The 15,348-nt window shown below is 40.6% G+C and overlaps 1 protein-coding gene across 1 annotated transcript in view; it reads right to left on the bottom strand.

The window, feature by feature from the left end:
* The window catches only part of TBC1D12 (TBC1 domain family member 12), a 62,705-nt gene extending 50,277 nt beyond the window's left edge, over positions 1-12,428 (bottom strand). The window contains exon 1 of the mRNA XM_084903479.1: positions 11,389-12,428. Within this exon, the coding sequence (XP_084759605.1) occupies positions 11,389-12,266 (878 nt within the window). The 5' untranslated portion in view covers positions 12,267-12,428. The remainder of the gene's footprint in view (positions 1-11,388) is intronic.
* Positions 12,429-15,348: the final 2,920 nt, after the last annotated feature.

Below are 15,348 nucleotides of genomic sequence, written 5' to 3'. Positions count from 1 at the left end.
AAGATAGAAAGCACCAGAAAAAGAGGGAAAATATAGGAAAGAACTTTTAGGAAAAGAACAAAAACAGTAACAAGGAACAACACGCAAAATATGAGCAAAATATTCCAGTCACCAGGAGTAAGCTATTGTCTAACCCTAAGAGAAAGGTGAGGAATAAAGGTAAGATACTGACTGAAGATGATGAAGAAAATTAACCACATATGTGAATACTTTTCCATTTATGCCTACAGAAACATCTCCCAAAGAGAGATACCAAACATACTTTGAGAAATGACAACATTAAAGTAACAAATGAAGAGACTCCAAAAGGGACCAACTTCAAAAGTTCCAATCATTTGGTTATATAAATTCTGGTTCCTTTAAAAAAAAATTTTTAATCCAATAATCTTGTATTAGACTCTATGTCTCTATGCAGAGACAAAAAAGATATGTTCCCCATCTCCAGAAAGTTTGCATCTTAGTAGAACGGCCATATATATATACAATATATATACAAGGAATTAAAGAAATCCAATACTTTGTCTTTACCTCATTCAATCCTCAAAAATGGCTGAAGGGTGCAAACTCACTGTCACCATCCACTTTTACGAAGCAATGTACAGAACTTGTGCATTGGATGTAAAGACTTGATTTCACAATTTTACACTTTAAGGGTTTTCTGATCCATGACAGCAAAACAACTAGCCTAACAGCCATTCTGGCTCTTTTCTCCCTCATCAAATTCTTCACAAAACATAGTGGACATAATTTTTCAGGTGAGTCTCCATTTTCACATTATCGCACTTTTCCTCAAAACAAAAATCAGATTCAAAGTTTACCTTCATTAAAGCTTCACAAAAAGGCTACTGGTATAAGCATGTTATTTGAATTGTTAGTTATACTTCCAGGCAGGGACTAAATTTAATGTTACTTAAATTGATTATCTAGATATTACATTCTAATAAAGAGTCTGACAAGCATTAAAAAAATACCACAGATGGCCCTAGCTGATTTGGCTCAGTGGATAGAGCGCTGGCCTGTGGACTGAAAGGTCTCGGATTCCATTCTGGTCAAGGAACACACCGGGGTTTCAAGCTCCATCCCTAGTAGGGGTGTGTAGGAGGCAGATGATCAATGATTCTCTCTCATCATTGATGTTTCTCTCTCTCTCCCCCCTTTCCTTTCCTCTCTGAAATAAAAAAATATATGTATTAAAAAAAAAATACCACACATGTATCCAAGCCCGTTTTTCAAGTCCCAAATCATGTGCCACAATGCTACAAGAGTGACTGTTCTAGCTCTAGAAGGTTTGGCTCAGTGAATAGAGCATCGGCCTGCAGACCAAAGGATCCCCGTTTGATTCCAGTCAAGGGCATGTACCTTGGTTGCAGGCTCTTCCCCAACCCAAGCCTTGGTCAGGGTGCGTGCAGGAGGCAACCAACCTATGTCCCTCACATCGATGTTTCTCTCTCTCTTTTCCTCTTTCTTCTACTCTCCCTAGAAATCAATAGAAAAAATATCCTCGGACTAGGATTAATAAAACAAACAAACAAAATAAAAAACAATTAAAAAAAGAGTGACTGTTCTAAAACACAATTCAAAACATGTTGCTCATGCTTTAAAAACCTATGCATGGGCCCAGCAGGTGTGCCTCAGTGGTGGAGGGTTGACCTATGAACCAAGAGGTCAAAGTTCTATTCCTGGTCAGGGCACATGCCTGGGTTCCGGGCTCAGTCCCCAGTAAGGGGCATACAGGAGGCAGCTGATCAATGATTCTCTCTCATCACTGATGTTTCTATCTTTCTCCCTTCCTCTCTGAAATAAAAATATATATTTTAAAAAGCCATCAACAGTCTTATGCACTGCCATACCTTATAGAATCCATTCAAATTGCTTATAGTTCTGTCACACAAATTCCATTATTTAGCCTTAACCTTTATGCCTCAGTTTTTGACACTATGGCTCACAATCTATGATACTATATTCCAAACAGTCATATTAATGAGCATCTGCAGTCCCAAAAGTACCGTGCCATTTCACAAATAAATTCTGCATATGCTGTTATGTGCTTGTACTGGCCTCAGCCTCATTCCAATCCAAACCCTCATTAGTAGAAGATTTAGCCTTCATGTTTAATCTCCTTGAAGAGTTCCCTAACTTCCACCCCGAAGTTAATCACTTCTTCAGTGCTACTGCTGCATCCTGGTACTTCTTTTACAACACTAATCAGGTAATATTCTAAGTATTGATTTATATGACTCCTCCATCTTAAGTTTATTAATATCCTGTTTATCTAATTTCCTTAGTGCTTCATTCATATAATAAGGTTCAACAGCATTGTGAATGAATAAATGGTAAGAAAATTGCAAACTAACTCATAAGGACTGTACATGGTTAGCTAGGAGGATCCAAAAACAAAACCAAAAAGGCTCAATAGCAATCTTTAAATTTCTGAAGGGGAAATATGACAAAGACCTGACTTATTCTTTGTGGCTCTACAAGGCAAAATTAGGACCATGAATATTACAAAGAGCTACACTGTACTCTCACATAAAGAACCTTCTAACAATTAATAACATTGCTCAACAGGCTGCCTTGCGGAAATTGAGCTCCTTGGTGAAAGAATTCAAGCAGAGGCTAAACAGTAACACACATCAGGTGCCTAAACACTAAGAATAAAGAGGCAGAAACTTAGCTGAGGTTGTTGTTACTTTGTTTTGTTTTGTTAACATTTTGTACAAGCCTAACCTAGAAGTACTTCTTGAACTGATGATAGAACCTATGATACAAACTAAGATAGATGCTATATTCCAGAGCAAAGTTGAAATCCTTCTTTTCAAACAAGATAATTGTCTTTTTTTTCCCTACAGGTAGTTATGATGTTTCCATCAAATGGACAACTAAATTTAAAAAATGTATTTTGGTGGTTTCATATAAGAGCAAAACAAACTTATCTCCTCATTAAAACATGTATCTAGTCATTATTTTATTCAAGAATTATTTTATTCAATAAAGTTTTATAGTGATTATCCTCTAAATTTTTCCTTCGGGCTGTATAGTTCTCTGCTGTTTTATTAGTAGGCCCAATATTGAAAGTCAACCACTATTCTGCTATTCTTGACTGTATTAATATGCTTCTGGGAGTATATCACAAAGTGGACAACATCCTTGGGTTATATGTTCATTGTTGTGCCAGTTATGTTATATAATAATTTATCAATCAAAAGCTTTATTTTATTAGTCTTTATTTAACAGTTTTTGATGATTACCCAATTCTGAATCACAACAAATCCTTTGTTTTCCAAATAACACCAATGATTATTTTAAAAAACAAACAACTTAAATTTTAACACTCCTCAAAAACCCAGAAACTTTCTCAATTGAGACCTTTTACTAATTTAAAACTTCAATAACTTATTTCAGAACTTAAAATTTTTACAATATATCTTTCTCGTAATGAACAATTATTTTTTTCCTCACGGGTGAGAGATTTTAATTCTGTCCCCTAGATTTACCATGGTGCTTGTAATAGAAATTTTCCTTTCAGCACTGGAACTCAAGTAAGAAAACACTGGGTAAGACTGTATATTTTACATTTATTTTACCCTTTGATACATGTATTTTTTAATAATACCTGAATCTATCATACAACTTAAACTTTGAAATCTAAATTAAACCTTAAATAAAACTGGTTATTAAAAAAACAACATTTCACTTGCATGCTATAGCCTATTAAAAGGCCATGAGGGGATGAGGGCATTAGGGAAGTAAAGAGGGGAGAGGCAGAGCAGCTATCTTTAAGGAAAGAGGTTGCCAGAAACAGTCACAAAGGCACTGAGGTAAGCAGAAAAATAAATATGGAGATAATGTGTAATACTCTGAAGCCCACAGGCCAAAGTACAGAGCTAAATTCCAGCTAACAATTATTCTCTGCAATCACTCTGTACAAACCTCTTCAAACTCGTTCTCTAACAGTTTCTCCTGTCTCTAACCATACCTCTATACTCTCCAATTTTATCTTCTTTCTTACCACCTTAACTGGAATTGTATGAAAACAAAGTATTTATCTTCAGTTTTATTTTATATTTCCTGTCCTGCTTTTCAAAAGCAGGTAACATGATCACTTTATGCTTGTTTTTAGTGATTTTGGAGGGTGATATATATATATATATATATATATATATATATATATATATATATATATATATATATATATATATATATATATATCTGATTCCTCCTGCATGAATCCTGACTGAGGACCAAATCTGAGACCTGGGTATGTGCCCTGACTGGGAATGAAAACAGGTTACCTTTTGGTGAATGGTACTACACCCAACACGGGCCAGGGTAATATGTTTGTTGTTTTTTAACAAAAAGATTAAACTATTGTAGTCTTTAAATAATTTTTTCCTGGGACAACAGAAAAGTATTTTACCTACTTGACTAGAAGAAGACTACCAATAATCTAGATGAAAACCAGATTTGGAAATTCTAAATAATGGATAGTTGTACATTACAGTATTTGGAAAAATATGAAAAAATAGCACATAATTTGATTTCAAAACTTATTCAGTTCCAAACTTAGAATGTTTTAATCTGTGTATGATTAGAACAGGCAGATGAAATATTTTTTAACCAAGAAAAGTATCCCAAAATAAAATTCAAATTAAAAAGAAACCTACTAGCTGATGTGGTTAAGTGGTTGAGCATTGACTTATGAACAAGGAGGTCACAGTTGGGGCACAGGGGGGGATTTGCAGGTTTGATCCCCAGTAGGGGGTGTGTGGGAGGCAGTAGACCCCATGATTCTCTCGTCATTGATGTTTCTATCTCTCCCTCTCCCTTTCTTTCTCTGAAATCAATAATGACATTTAAAAAAAAGATAAGTCAACAGCAAAATTCAAAGGTAATCTAAACACATTACTACCAAGTTCACTGTCAAACTAGCTCTAAGTAAGTATATAACTTGTAGCTTCGTTTCCTAAAGTAAACTCTTAATTTCAAGAAAGAGCCTGCTGAAAACTCAAGTCACATGGGTTTCCCTCTCTTCCTTTTGGCCACAAAAATAAGTGCGAGGAAGGCTGAAGCAGCAAATTCTAAAGGGGAATAAGCCATGTGTAATGTGCAGGAGTTTTTCTTAAAGGCATGGAAAAGAATTATAACTAGCAGCCGAAGGAAGGAAAATTAGCACCCTTTTTATTAAGTTGTAAATAAGGAGAGGTAAATGACCCCACATTGAAGAGTCCTGAGTAAAGTTTTGTGCGCTAAAGTTAAAGAACAGGCAAGCATGGCTATCTAAATAGCATACAATGAAAGTAAAAGACCCTTCCCACTAATAAAAAGGAAGCTCAGATTTAATTAGGCAGAGATAAATTCTCAACTAGTGAAGGTTAGGAAAATACTTCTACATTTGTATTTGCATCTGTTCTCTGTTGTATGTCTATACTCATCAATTACATTGTACATAACAATGACCCAATTTTAAATAAACAAAGCAATTTGAGATATAAATATATGCTGTAACTTCTTTCAGTAATTACCTCAGGAGACCTGCCTATCAATAATTATTTCAGTAATTATTGTCTGGGAACCACCTGTATCAGAATCACTTGGAAGTACTACTTGGTACATATTTGGATTCCTGCTGGACCTCACCCAGGATATGCTTAATCAAAGGGCACAAGGCATCTGCATTCCTAACCTGCCTCCTCTTCCCCCTATTTAAAACACTAAAGTTTAAGAATTACTGGAGTAGGGTCCAAGCAACTGTTAACTAGAACTACCTAGGGACAATGCTTACTGTAGCTAACAGAGTTCCTAGAAAAAATAGCCTCCAAAGGGAATGACTTTCCCTTTTGAGTAATACATTTAGAGATGGCTAACAGATGGATCACCTCAAAAGCTCCAAATGTTTCCATTTCCCCCAAAAACTTTCCTACCACAACATACTAAGTATGAAATGTATGAGTAAGCCAAGTTAAACATTTCATGAACTTAAACAAAAATTGGCTTTGCCTGTCTAAGAAAGGTCCTTAAAACAATAAAAGATACAAATAATTTAATCTTTCTCAACATTCCCTCCTTTTAGTTCCTTCTCAAATTTGTTTTAGTCAAAGCTTCAAGACTTCTGGAAATTTTATATCACTACACTAGAGTCCATTTTAACATCCATCTAATACAAAATAAAAATTATGTTTAAAAATCTACTACACAAATTGTGTAATGTTTCTTCAGGTAGTATACATAAAATTCATTCGTCTCTTCCTTTCTTAAAACCAGCGGATTTTAGCGATGGGATTGGGGAAGGGACAGTGGTGGTCTTGCTGTAGTTTAAATAATGACATTTGAATCCTCACTGTATGCCATATAATAAATACAAAGCACTTAGAATATTACTTCATTTAACACTCATGACAATCCCATGCGGGAGGTATCACTAACATCCCCATTTTATGGAGGAGTTGCTTAAGGTCCAGAGAAGCCAAGTAACTTGTCCATCATTACACAACTAGTAATCGAATTTAATCCCAGGCATTTATCTAACTTTATAACTAGAATTTTTAACCACTATAATCTGCAGTTTGAAGATGTCACCTGCCAAAAGAAAGTTACCCTGAATTAGACTAGGTAGAGGTTGTGGATTCTGGAGAATCCAATTTTTAAAAAAAATGTGCTTTTAGGAAATTTTGAAGTTTAACAAAGGCTAAGAACTATTGCAATACTAGGCTATTAGCTCAATGAAGTCAAGGACTGGCCACCTTTGAGAAATAACTCATGGTGATAAAAGTTCAAGCCTCAAGTTCTAGTTCATTGATTAATTAGAATTTACTTACTACTCCTGTCATCCCTCTGTACCCCATCCCATTCCAAAGAAGTAGAAGAAAAAAAATCTAGCATTTTCTAAAGAAAAAAATTAGATCTGCTAGCAAATCAAATATTTCATTAGCAACAGCAATGTCGGTTTTCCATAGGGTATTAAACAATGCATAAGTGATCCCTGAAGTTCCTTCTACTTTAAACATTTTTGACTTTACAGTAAAACACAACTGCTCCCCAAATAAAAACTTTAGTCAATAACTCCATGCCAAATAAAGTGTGAGGTTTAAGTAACAGAATATAAGGCAGGTCCTTGAATAACATCGTTTCATTAAAACATTGATGAGATGCCAAGATACTGTAGGAACTTAACTCTTGTTTATATCAATCAACCTGGAGTAAAATTGGTTTTGTTATGCAACATTTCACTTAAAGTTTCGCAATCTATTGAAGATGTTAAGTGAGGACTTACTGTACAGATGTTGCTTTCTAAGTTGTGACAAATGTACTCCAGTAATATGATGTTGACAATATGGGAACAGGGTGAGCAGTATAGCAGAACCATCTGTATGTAATATCTGTGTAACTTTTTTTGCAAATCTAAAACTATTCTAAAATAAAATAAGATTTTAAAAAATATATGTCCATTTTAAATAATACAGAAAATTTCTACTGAACAAAAACTAACTCCAAGTTAATACTGGATGAATAGTCTGCTTTGCTTACTGGGGTATAATGTTAAAATATGAACACTTTTACATTTCAAAATGATGTTTGAGCTCTTAAAATTCTTAGTCCCACAAAAACTGGAGTTTCCCAAAACCTTTCTACCATATTTATATTCATACTAGAGGCCCAAGTGCATAAAAATTCATGTACTTGGGGGGGGGGGGAGGTCCCCTCAGCCCAGCCTGCCCCCTCTCACAGACTGGGAGCTCTCAGGGGCAGGAGGCGACCCAGTGATCAGGGGAAGGTGACACCCCATCACACCTCTGCTGCTGCCACTGCCAGCAGTGCAAGCCTCAGCTAGCCCTGGTTAAATGAGCCTCAGGCGGCCCTGGGCGGCTGAGGGCAGGTCTGGCCACACCATGCGCCTCTTGCCCCCTCAGCTGGGCTGAAAGGACTGTGGGAATCTGGTGGCAGGCACAAGGAGCTGTTGGACCTGCATGAAGGCGGGTCTGGCCACACTGCATGCCTGCCAAGCCCCCCAGCAGGGCTGAGGGGACTGGGTGCCTCCATCTTGTGGCTATGGGTGCCACCATATTTGTGACGGTGTTATTTATCTAATAAAGAGGTGCATATTTCCTCTTTATTAGATAGGAATATCATACCTCTAACCATCCACCTTAAAACCAATGTTGGACTTCCCACGGTTTAGTGTAAGTCCCTATTCCCTATAGTGTGTTGTGATTGGTTGTTTTTGTTTGTTTGTTTGTTTTTAAGAAAATACTGAATCTGCCGAGACTGGTTTGGCTCAGTGGATGGAGCGTCAGCCTGTGGACTGAAAGGTCCCAGGTTCGATTACGGTCAGGGGCATGTACCTTGGTTGCGCGCACATCCCCAGTGAGGGGTGTGCAAGAGGCAGCTGATCGATGATTCTCTCTCGTCAATGTTTCTAATTCTCTATCCCTCTCTCTTCTTCTCTGTAAAAAAATCAATAAAATATATATTAAAAAAAAAAAAAGAAAGAAAGAAAGAAAGAAAGAAAATACTGAATCTCAGGGAAGGAGTTGAGATGGGTGTCAGACATAGGGAAAATATATATATATATATATATATTTTTTTTTTTTAAGTTTATCATCTCCTCCTCACTGATGAGATTATAACAGTGGGGGTAGTAGTACCTACCTAGCATTTCAAAACTTTTATAGACAGGAAAGGGCTAAGGATCAGAAGAAAGGTTACTTCTAGGTCAAGTCACAATAAACACAGTGATGCCCCGGTGAAGCTGAGACAAGCCCCCAAGAAGGAAAGAACTACAATTCACCTCATCTCGAAGGGAGAGGAAGCAGGAGGTCATGACCGTGGTCCCATCCTGAACCAAATTCCTTCCTCTCCCATAAGATTTCTGCCCCAGTCAATGAAGCTCCTGCCAATGATGTACCTAACAGAACATAACTTTCTAGTAATAGATATATTGCTGTAAAATGTTCCCCTTTACTAAGGTAAAACAAACCTGAGGTATTCTTTAGAAGTATTTCTGTTACAGGAAAGAGAGAAAGCAGGAAGAAGGAAAAGATGGAGAGAAAAGAGCCCCAGGTGAACAGCAGTTATGATGGAATGTAAACCTGAACTGAAAGCTAGGAATCCTGGTTTCCTGGTTTCTATTCCCAGATCTGCCATTAGCTAACTCAACTATCTTATTTAGACAGTGAGCTTCCTCATTGAAAAATGAAGTAGGGGTCGGGGTTGCACCTAAGAATAAGAGTATATCCTAGAACAAGATGTCCCCAGAGGGCTTCAGAGCTTCAGAGTCGAGAATGATACCTGTGCACAGGAAGAAAAAAGCCTCTTAGGTTGCAGGAACAAGGAAAATTTCTGATTATTCTGCCTGGGGATGGAAGATTGTTCAAAATTACTAGGTACAAATTAGTACTTATAGAACAGTAGAGGGAGAGTCCATGCAAGTTGCCAATTCAACACAACCTGAGTGGGGTTCTTTATACCAGCGCTAGGTATTATAGAGTCAGAGATGAATGTCAGAGTCTCTGCCTTTAAGATGTTCAGAATCCAGTTAAGGTTTTGGCCAAGGTTTAACTAGGAGAAAAACTGTGCCTGTCTGACTCTCTCCTTTCCCATTAATGTTACATAAAGGACGCAATGACACCTAGAATCTTCACAGATTGCAATTAAGAAAAATGAGGCTTAAAGAAATTAACTTCAGGGTACTAAGTTTTCTAAGTTCAAACCCAGTGGTCTGACACACATGATTGGTGTGGCCATATGAATGTCAACTAACTATATTAATTAAAGTCCTATTAACCTAGAGGATAAAGAAAAATTATTAAATTATATCACAATTCCTGCCAACAGTTAACAATATGAAAGCCTCTTATAATAGATGTGCCTCATTATTCATTAATTGCAATGCATAATCCCCACTAGCCTGTACTCTACCTCCAACTTAAAGATCATAACCATTGTCCAAACCATCTCTATTCCCAATGGGTAGTGTTGAGCAAGTACTCTGGGTACAATGGTTGAATTAGTGATCTCCAAAGCCGCTCTCAGGTCTAAAATTACCTGACATCAAAACATGATCAATAAACACATAAACGCCACACAAGGTCACAAATATATACGCTTAACTCATCTAGAGAGTTTTAAAAGTAATGCCACTACAAGCTTTAAATATATATATAAAACTGATTTTTTTACAGAAAGGAAGGGAGAGGGATAGAGAGTTAGAAACATTGATGAGAGAGAAACATCAATCAGCTGCCTCCTGCACACCCCCCACTGGGGATGTGCCCCCAGCATGTCCCTGACCAGAATCGAACCTGGAATCACTGAGTCCGTGGCCGAAGCAGATCTTACTACTCTATATATTTTGCCCTATCAGTAACAAAAAATTAGGATTTCCCAATCTTGATTTAAACAACTTTATAACTTATTTGTAAATTTACACAAGCCAGAAAAATAAGGGATAATAAAATTGAAAAAAATAAGAAATATTAATTACAATCAGAAAATTGTGACTGTGTCTACAATGCACACTAATTGTATAATCCTCTAAACTTGAACTGTGGAAATTTATTTCTGCTGTTTGTGAAGATCCCTGGAAAAAATAACAAAAACACAGGAGAGAGAACTCTGAGAGGGTTTTACAAATTGGGAATACTTTCCCATTTGCTTATAGATTAAAAAAGGGAGACTGCTTTTGCTCTTCACTCATGTGCATTAGGATGGGTACTTCTGGACTATTTACTTATCCCCGGCAAACCAACAAGGCCCCATTCTCAAGTCTGGAATGTCCAGGACCATAATTTAATTTCAAGAAAAGCAGGTCAAATGACATAAATAATACCGTGAAAACTTAAAATGAAGTTGCTGCAAAAAAGTGGAGGGCTATCTGACAGAAGTAGACAAGAGGGATTTTCCAGATTAAACTGACATCGCAATTTGGCTCTAAAGGCGGGGATCAAATTCTAAACACCAAACTGCATTTGAATAAAGGCCACTTTTTTGGGGAGGTGAGGGGGGGGCGGGCCCCCACATACAACCTCTTCTAATTTCAAGAATTGCCAATTTGAATGGATTTGATTCCACGTAGTCAGCTTTGCTAAACGATTTCTCTTTATCACAATCCCAAGCCTACACACCCGTACTATCCTATTCCTTGTAGTACGATTTAAAAAATAAATAAAAATTGGGGACGGAGTAGACTGTCTGCTACTACCAGGCTGGCAGGCACGGAGTAACAAAACCCAGGTGTGAAGGGCAGGTGGAGCCGGCCCCCAGGCCACAGGGGAGCGGAGGCTCGCTCTCAGAGCTCACAGCACAGACACACAATGCAGACCCAGTTCCTCTTCCCGGGGACAAATCTCAGCTGAGCCCGGCCCCCCGAGCCCCGCGCGGCCGGCGCTGTACCTGGCGAAGAAGTCGGCCAAGCCGCCGCTCCGTCGAGCCCGGGCCGAGGTCCCCGCGGGGCCCTGCTCCGCGACGGACGAGGGCACCGGCGGCCCCGCCGGGGGCGGGTGGTCGCGGGCGCCGTGGCGGCGGCTCACCTCGAACGTGTTCCGCGAGTTGAGGTGGACGTCGGAGAAGCCCAGCCCTGCGCCCCCACTAGTCCTCCCGGCCGCGGCGGCGGGGGGCGCGCCCTCCTCGGGACCCCCGGCCCCGGCTCCCGGCCGCTCCCAGTCCTCGCTGTCGCTGCCGCTGCCGCCGCTGGCCGGGCTGCCCTCCGCCGCCGCCAGGCAGCAGCTCCGCAGCGGGTCCTCGAGCGGCGTGGCCCAGTCGGACCGGCTGCCCGCGGCGTCCGCGCCCTCGGCGCCGGGCCCCTCCAGGGGGAGGCGGGGGCGGCGGGGATCCCGGCCGCCGGCGCGCGCCGGCCCGCGAGCCTCCTCCGGATCGCGCCAGCCCCGGCCCGGCAGAAAGCCCGAGTCCCCGTTGGTCATGCCCCCGTGCCGCGGCGCGCCCGCCGCCTCCGCGCCTCGGTGCCCGGAGCCCGGGGCTCGGTGCGGGGCCGCCGGAGCGCCGCACTGGCCGGCGGGCGGCGGGCAGGAGCACAGCCCGGGCTCCAGCTGCCCCCCGGCCGCCGCGAGGTAACGCCGGAGGAGCTGCTGAGGCGGCGTTTCCTCCTCCTCCTCCTCCCCCTCCTCCGGCGGCTCCACAGCGCCGACGCCTCCGCCAAAGCCGCCCGTGGCCTGGATCATCTTCCCGTCCGCGCCCGCCGACTCGGGCGCCGGCACCGGGAGGAACTTGGGGTTTCTTCCCGAGCAGGCTCCGGCATCCTCCGGACCCACCATCCGGGCCGGGTGAGCGCCGCCCGAGGAGGAGGCGGCGGAAGAGTCCCCGGCGCAGGCTCGGCCCGGGTGCAGCCCTAGGAGCCGGGGCCGCGGCGGCCGCCGCCGCAACCTTCCCAGACCCGCCCCTCCCACCCGGGCTTCGGGCAGTTGCGGGAGGGCGGGCCGGTGCCTGGGTCTGCGCACGCGCAGGAGCCGGACCGGTCAAGCCCGGACCGGGAGACTCCGCGAACCATAGAGACGCCGGCTAGAGAGGCCCTCTCCCTGACACTCCGGCGGCCAATCTGGGATCCGCCATCTGGATGGTGGAGGTTGGTTGGTCCACTCCGAGTCTGACAGCTCTTACAGGAGGAGCACGGGTTTGGCTCGCTTAGCAAAAATCCACTCGACGTGCTTAATTTATAGGAGACTACAAGGTGTTAGATCCTTCCAGCTCTGATTACCCTTTTACACCCATCTTCTCCATCACCATCGCCACAATTTAGGGCTTCATCTCCTCTCGTCAACACCCTCCAGTCTTCACTTCATATCTAGCACCACGCTACATCGCAGTGCTTTTCTCAAAGATTTCCTTTATCACTCAAGGAGGGATAGTAAGTAGGCAGAGAGGGGCTATTGAAATAATTCCAGCACCCTGTGAAAACGGATTAAAAATGGGGTGATAATCACTGAATGGAAATGAAGTGTGTTTAAGAGGAGGGATGAACCAGCAATTACTACAAAACCTTTTGAGATGGAAACTGATATGGTTTGAAGAAATAGGGATTGGAAAAAGTTTATTAATAGGGTTAATATATCTGGTAAAGTAAAAGACACAGACTATCCAGCATCTAGTTAGAAGTCTAAAACTTGAGCTGGAACTTAGATGGACATGCAAATTGAAGTCATCTGCATAATGAATGACAGCATTTAGGAAGAAAGAATAAAAATGGAAGTACAGCAGACTCAACAGTGTCATTTCAGGATAAAGAAGTTGTATTGCAAGGAATTAAAGAAGCACTACTTGTGGATAAAATGAAGCAGCAAATATAGACCATTCATTGTAAAAGTATGCCAATGAAAGAGGGCAGAAATAGAATGCAGTAGTAGAGGAAGCAGCATTGTCAATCTGTAAAAGCCTTTCTTATAAATATACTGTACTGTATATACGTATACACAAAAAGAGTGACTATAACCTATATATGAATGGTAATACATATGCTGTTTAAAAAAGGACATCAAGGCACCTCAAGCTCAATATGTCCAAGTGTAAACTCACAAATGCCTCCTCCGAATCTGCTCCTATTGAAGCCTTCCATATACCACTGAATGACAGAATTATATCATTATCTTATCTCACTAGCCAAGTGTAGTGGATGTGGATTGAATTGTGTCCCTCAAAAAGATATGTGCAAGTCGTAACCCCTAGTACCTGTGACTTTATTTAGAAAAGGGTTATTCAGATGTAATTATGGTAAGACTCTCAAAATGATATAATCCTGGATTGGACTTTCTCCCTCTCCTCATAGCACTAATAATTTGGTGCCCATATATAAGACAGAAGCATAGGGAAGTCCATGTGAAGATAGGAGCAGAGATGAAAGTGATGCATCTATAAGCCAAGGAACACAAAAAATTGTTGACAGATACCATAAGTTAGGAGAGAAAATTGAAATAAATTCTTAGAGCCTTCGGAAAAAAGCAATCCCACCAACACCTTGATTTCAGATTTATAGTCTCCAAAACTGCAAGAGAACAACTTTTTGTTGTTTTAAGCTACCAAATTGTAATTTGTTATCACAGCCCTAGGAAACAAATACACCAAGTACTCATTAAAGTCTGTTGTGTCTCTATCTTTATTTTTAATCATATAGTACAGTATTATCTGCTATGCTAACCATTTTTTACACTAGATCCTCTGAAATGAGATAACTGAAAGATGCTTAAAAACTTTCAACTGCAAGATGAATAAGGGCTAGGGATCCAATGCAAATGTCTTAAATTGATTCACTTCACACTATTTCCACCCACCCAGACTAATTTGCCATCATCTCATTCCTAGGCAACAGAATTAACCTCCATTCTCCACTCATTCACCAGGGGCCACATCCAAATAATTCTCCATGCTGCAGCCAAAGTACTTAAAAATAATCATTATTTTATATATATATACATATACACATACACACACACACATATATATATACACATACATATACACACATATACATATACACACATACATGTATACATATACACATACACACATACACATACATACATACATATATATGTATATAATTGATTTTTTACAGAGAGGAAGAGAGAAGGATAGAGAGTCAGAAACATCGATGAGAGAGAAACATCGATCAACTGCCTCCTGCATACCCCCCACTGGGGATGTGCTCGCAACCAAGGTACATGCCCTTGACTGGAATTGATCCTGGGACCTTTCAGTCCAAAGGCTGACACTCTATCCACTGAGCCAAACTGGTTAGGGCCAAAGTACTTTTTTATAAACACAAATCTGATCATGTCAGTGCCCTGCTTTTTTAGTCGTCATTGTATTAACCTTTCAACCTTTTAAAAGAAACACCTTTCCTTAATTTTCCATTACTCTATTGTTTCCTTTTTTTCTCCTACATTTTTGGATTTTTCTCCTAAGTACTCTTTGGGAGGGTTCTTCCTATTTTCTTAACCCTAGAGACAAAATCTTTTTTCATGACCTATTAAGCTCTTTATGGTCTATTTTCTAGCCTCCTCTCCCACTTTTCTCCCAGATGCCCTGAATTTCAGTTACATTGGCCTTTTCATTCTAGCTGCTACAAAGCTGTTTCTCCAAGATTGTATAGCTAGAATGTTTCCCAAGATAATCTGGGTCTTTGTTGTAAACATCTCCAATCTCATCTCACATTTATCTTCTCATCATGTTTCAGACACATGGCCCTTTTCTGTCTCTGAAGTTGTGTGCTAACTAAGCCCTTTCTCCCTAAGGATCTTGGTGCATGAGAGGACTTTGCCCCACCTTGCCAATCTATCTTCTACTCTTACTTCAGGACTCAGTTTGTTTTTTAAATGGGTTTTAGAAGAGAGGGAGAAAGATGGT

This window comes from Pipistrellus hanaki (genome assembly GCF_964339955.1).
Source record: "Pipistrellus hanaki genome assembly, chromosome: 14".
Lineage (NCBI taxonomy): Eukaryota > Metazoa > Chordata > Mammalia > Chiroptera > Vespertilionidae > Pipistrellus > Pipistrellus hanaki.
Note: the sequence above shows the minus strand (reverse complement) of the source record. Positions and strands in the feature narration are given on the sequence as shown.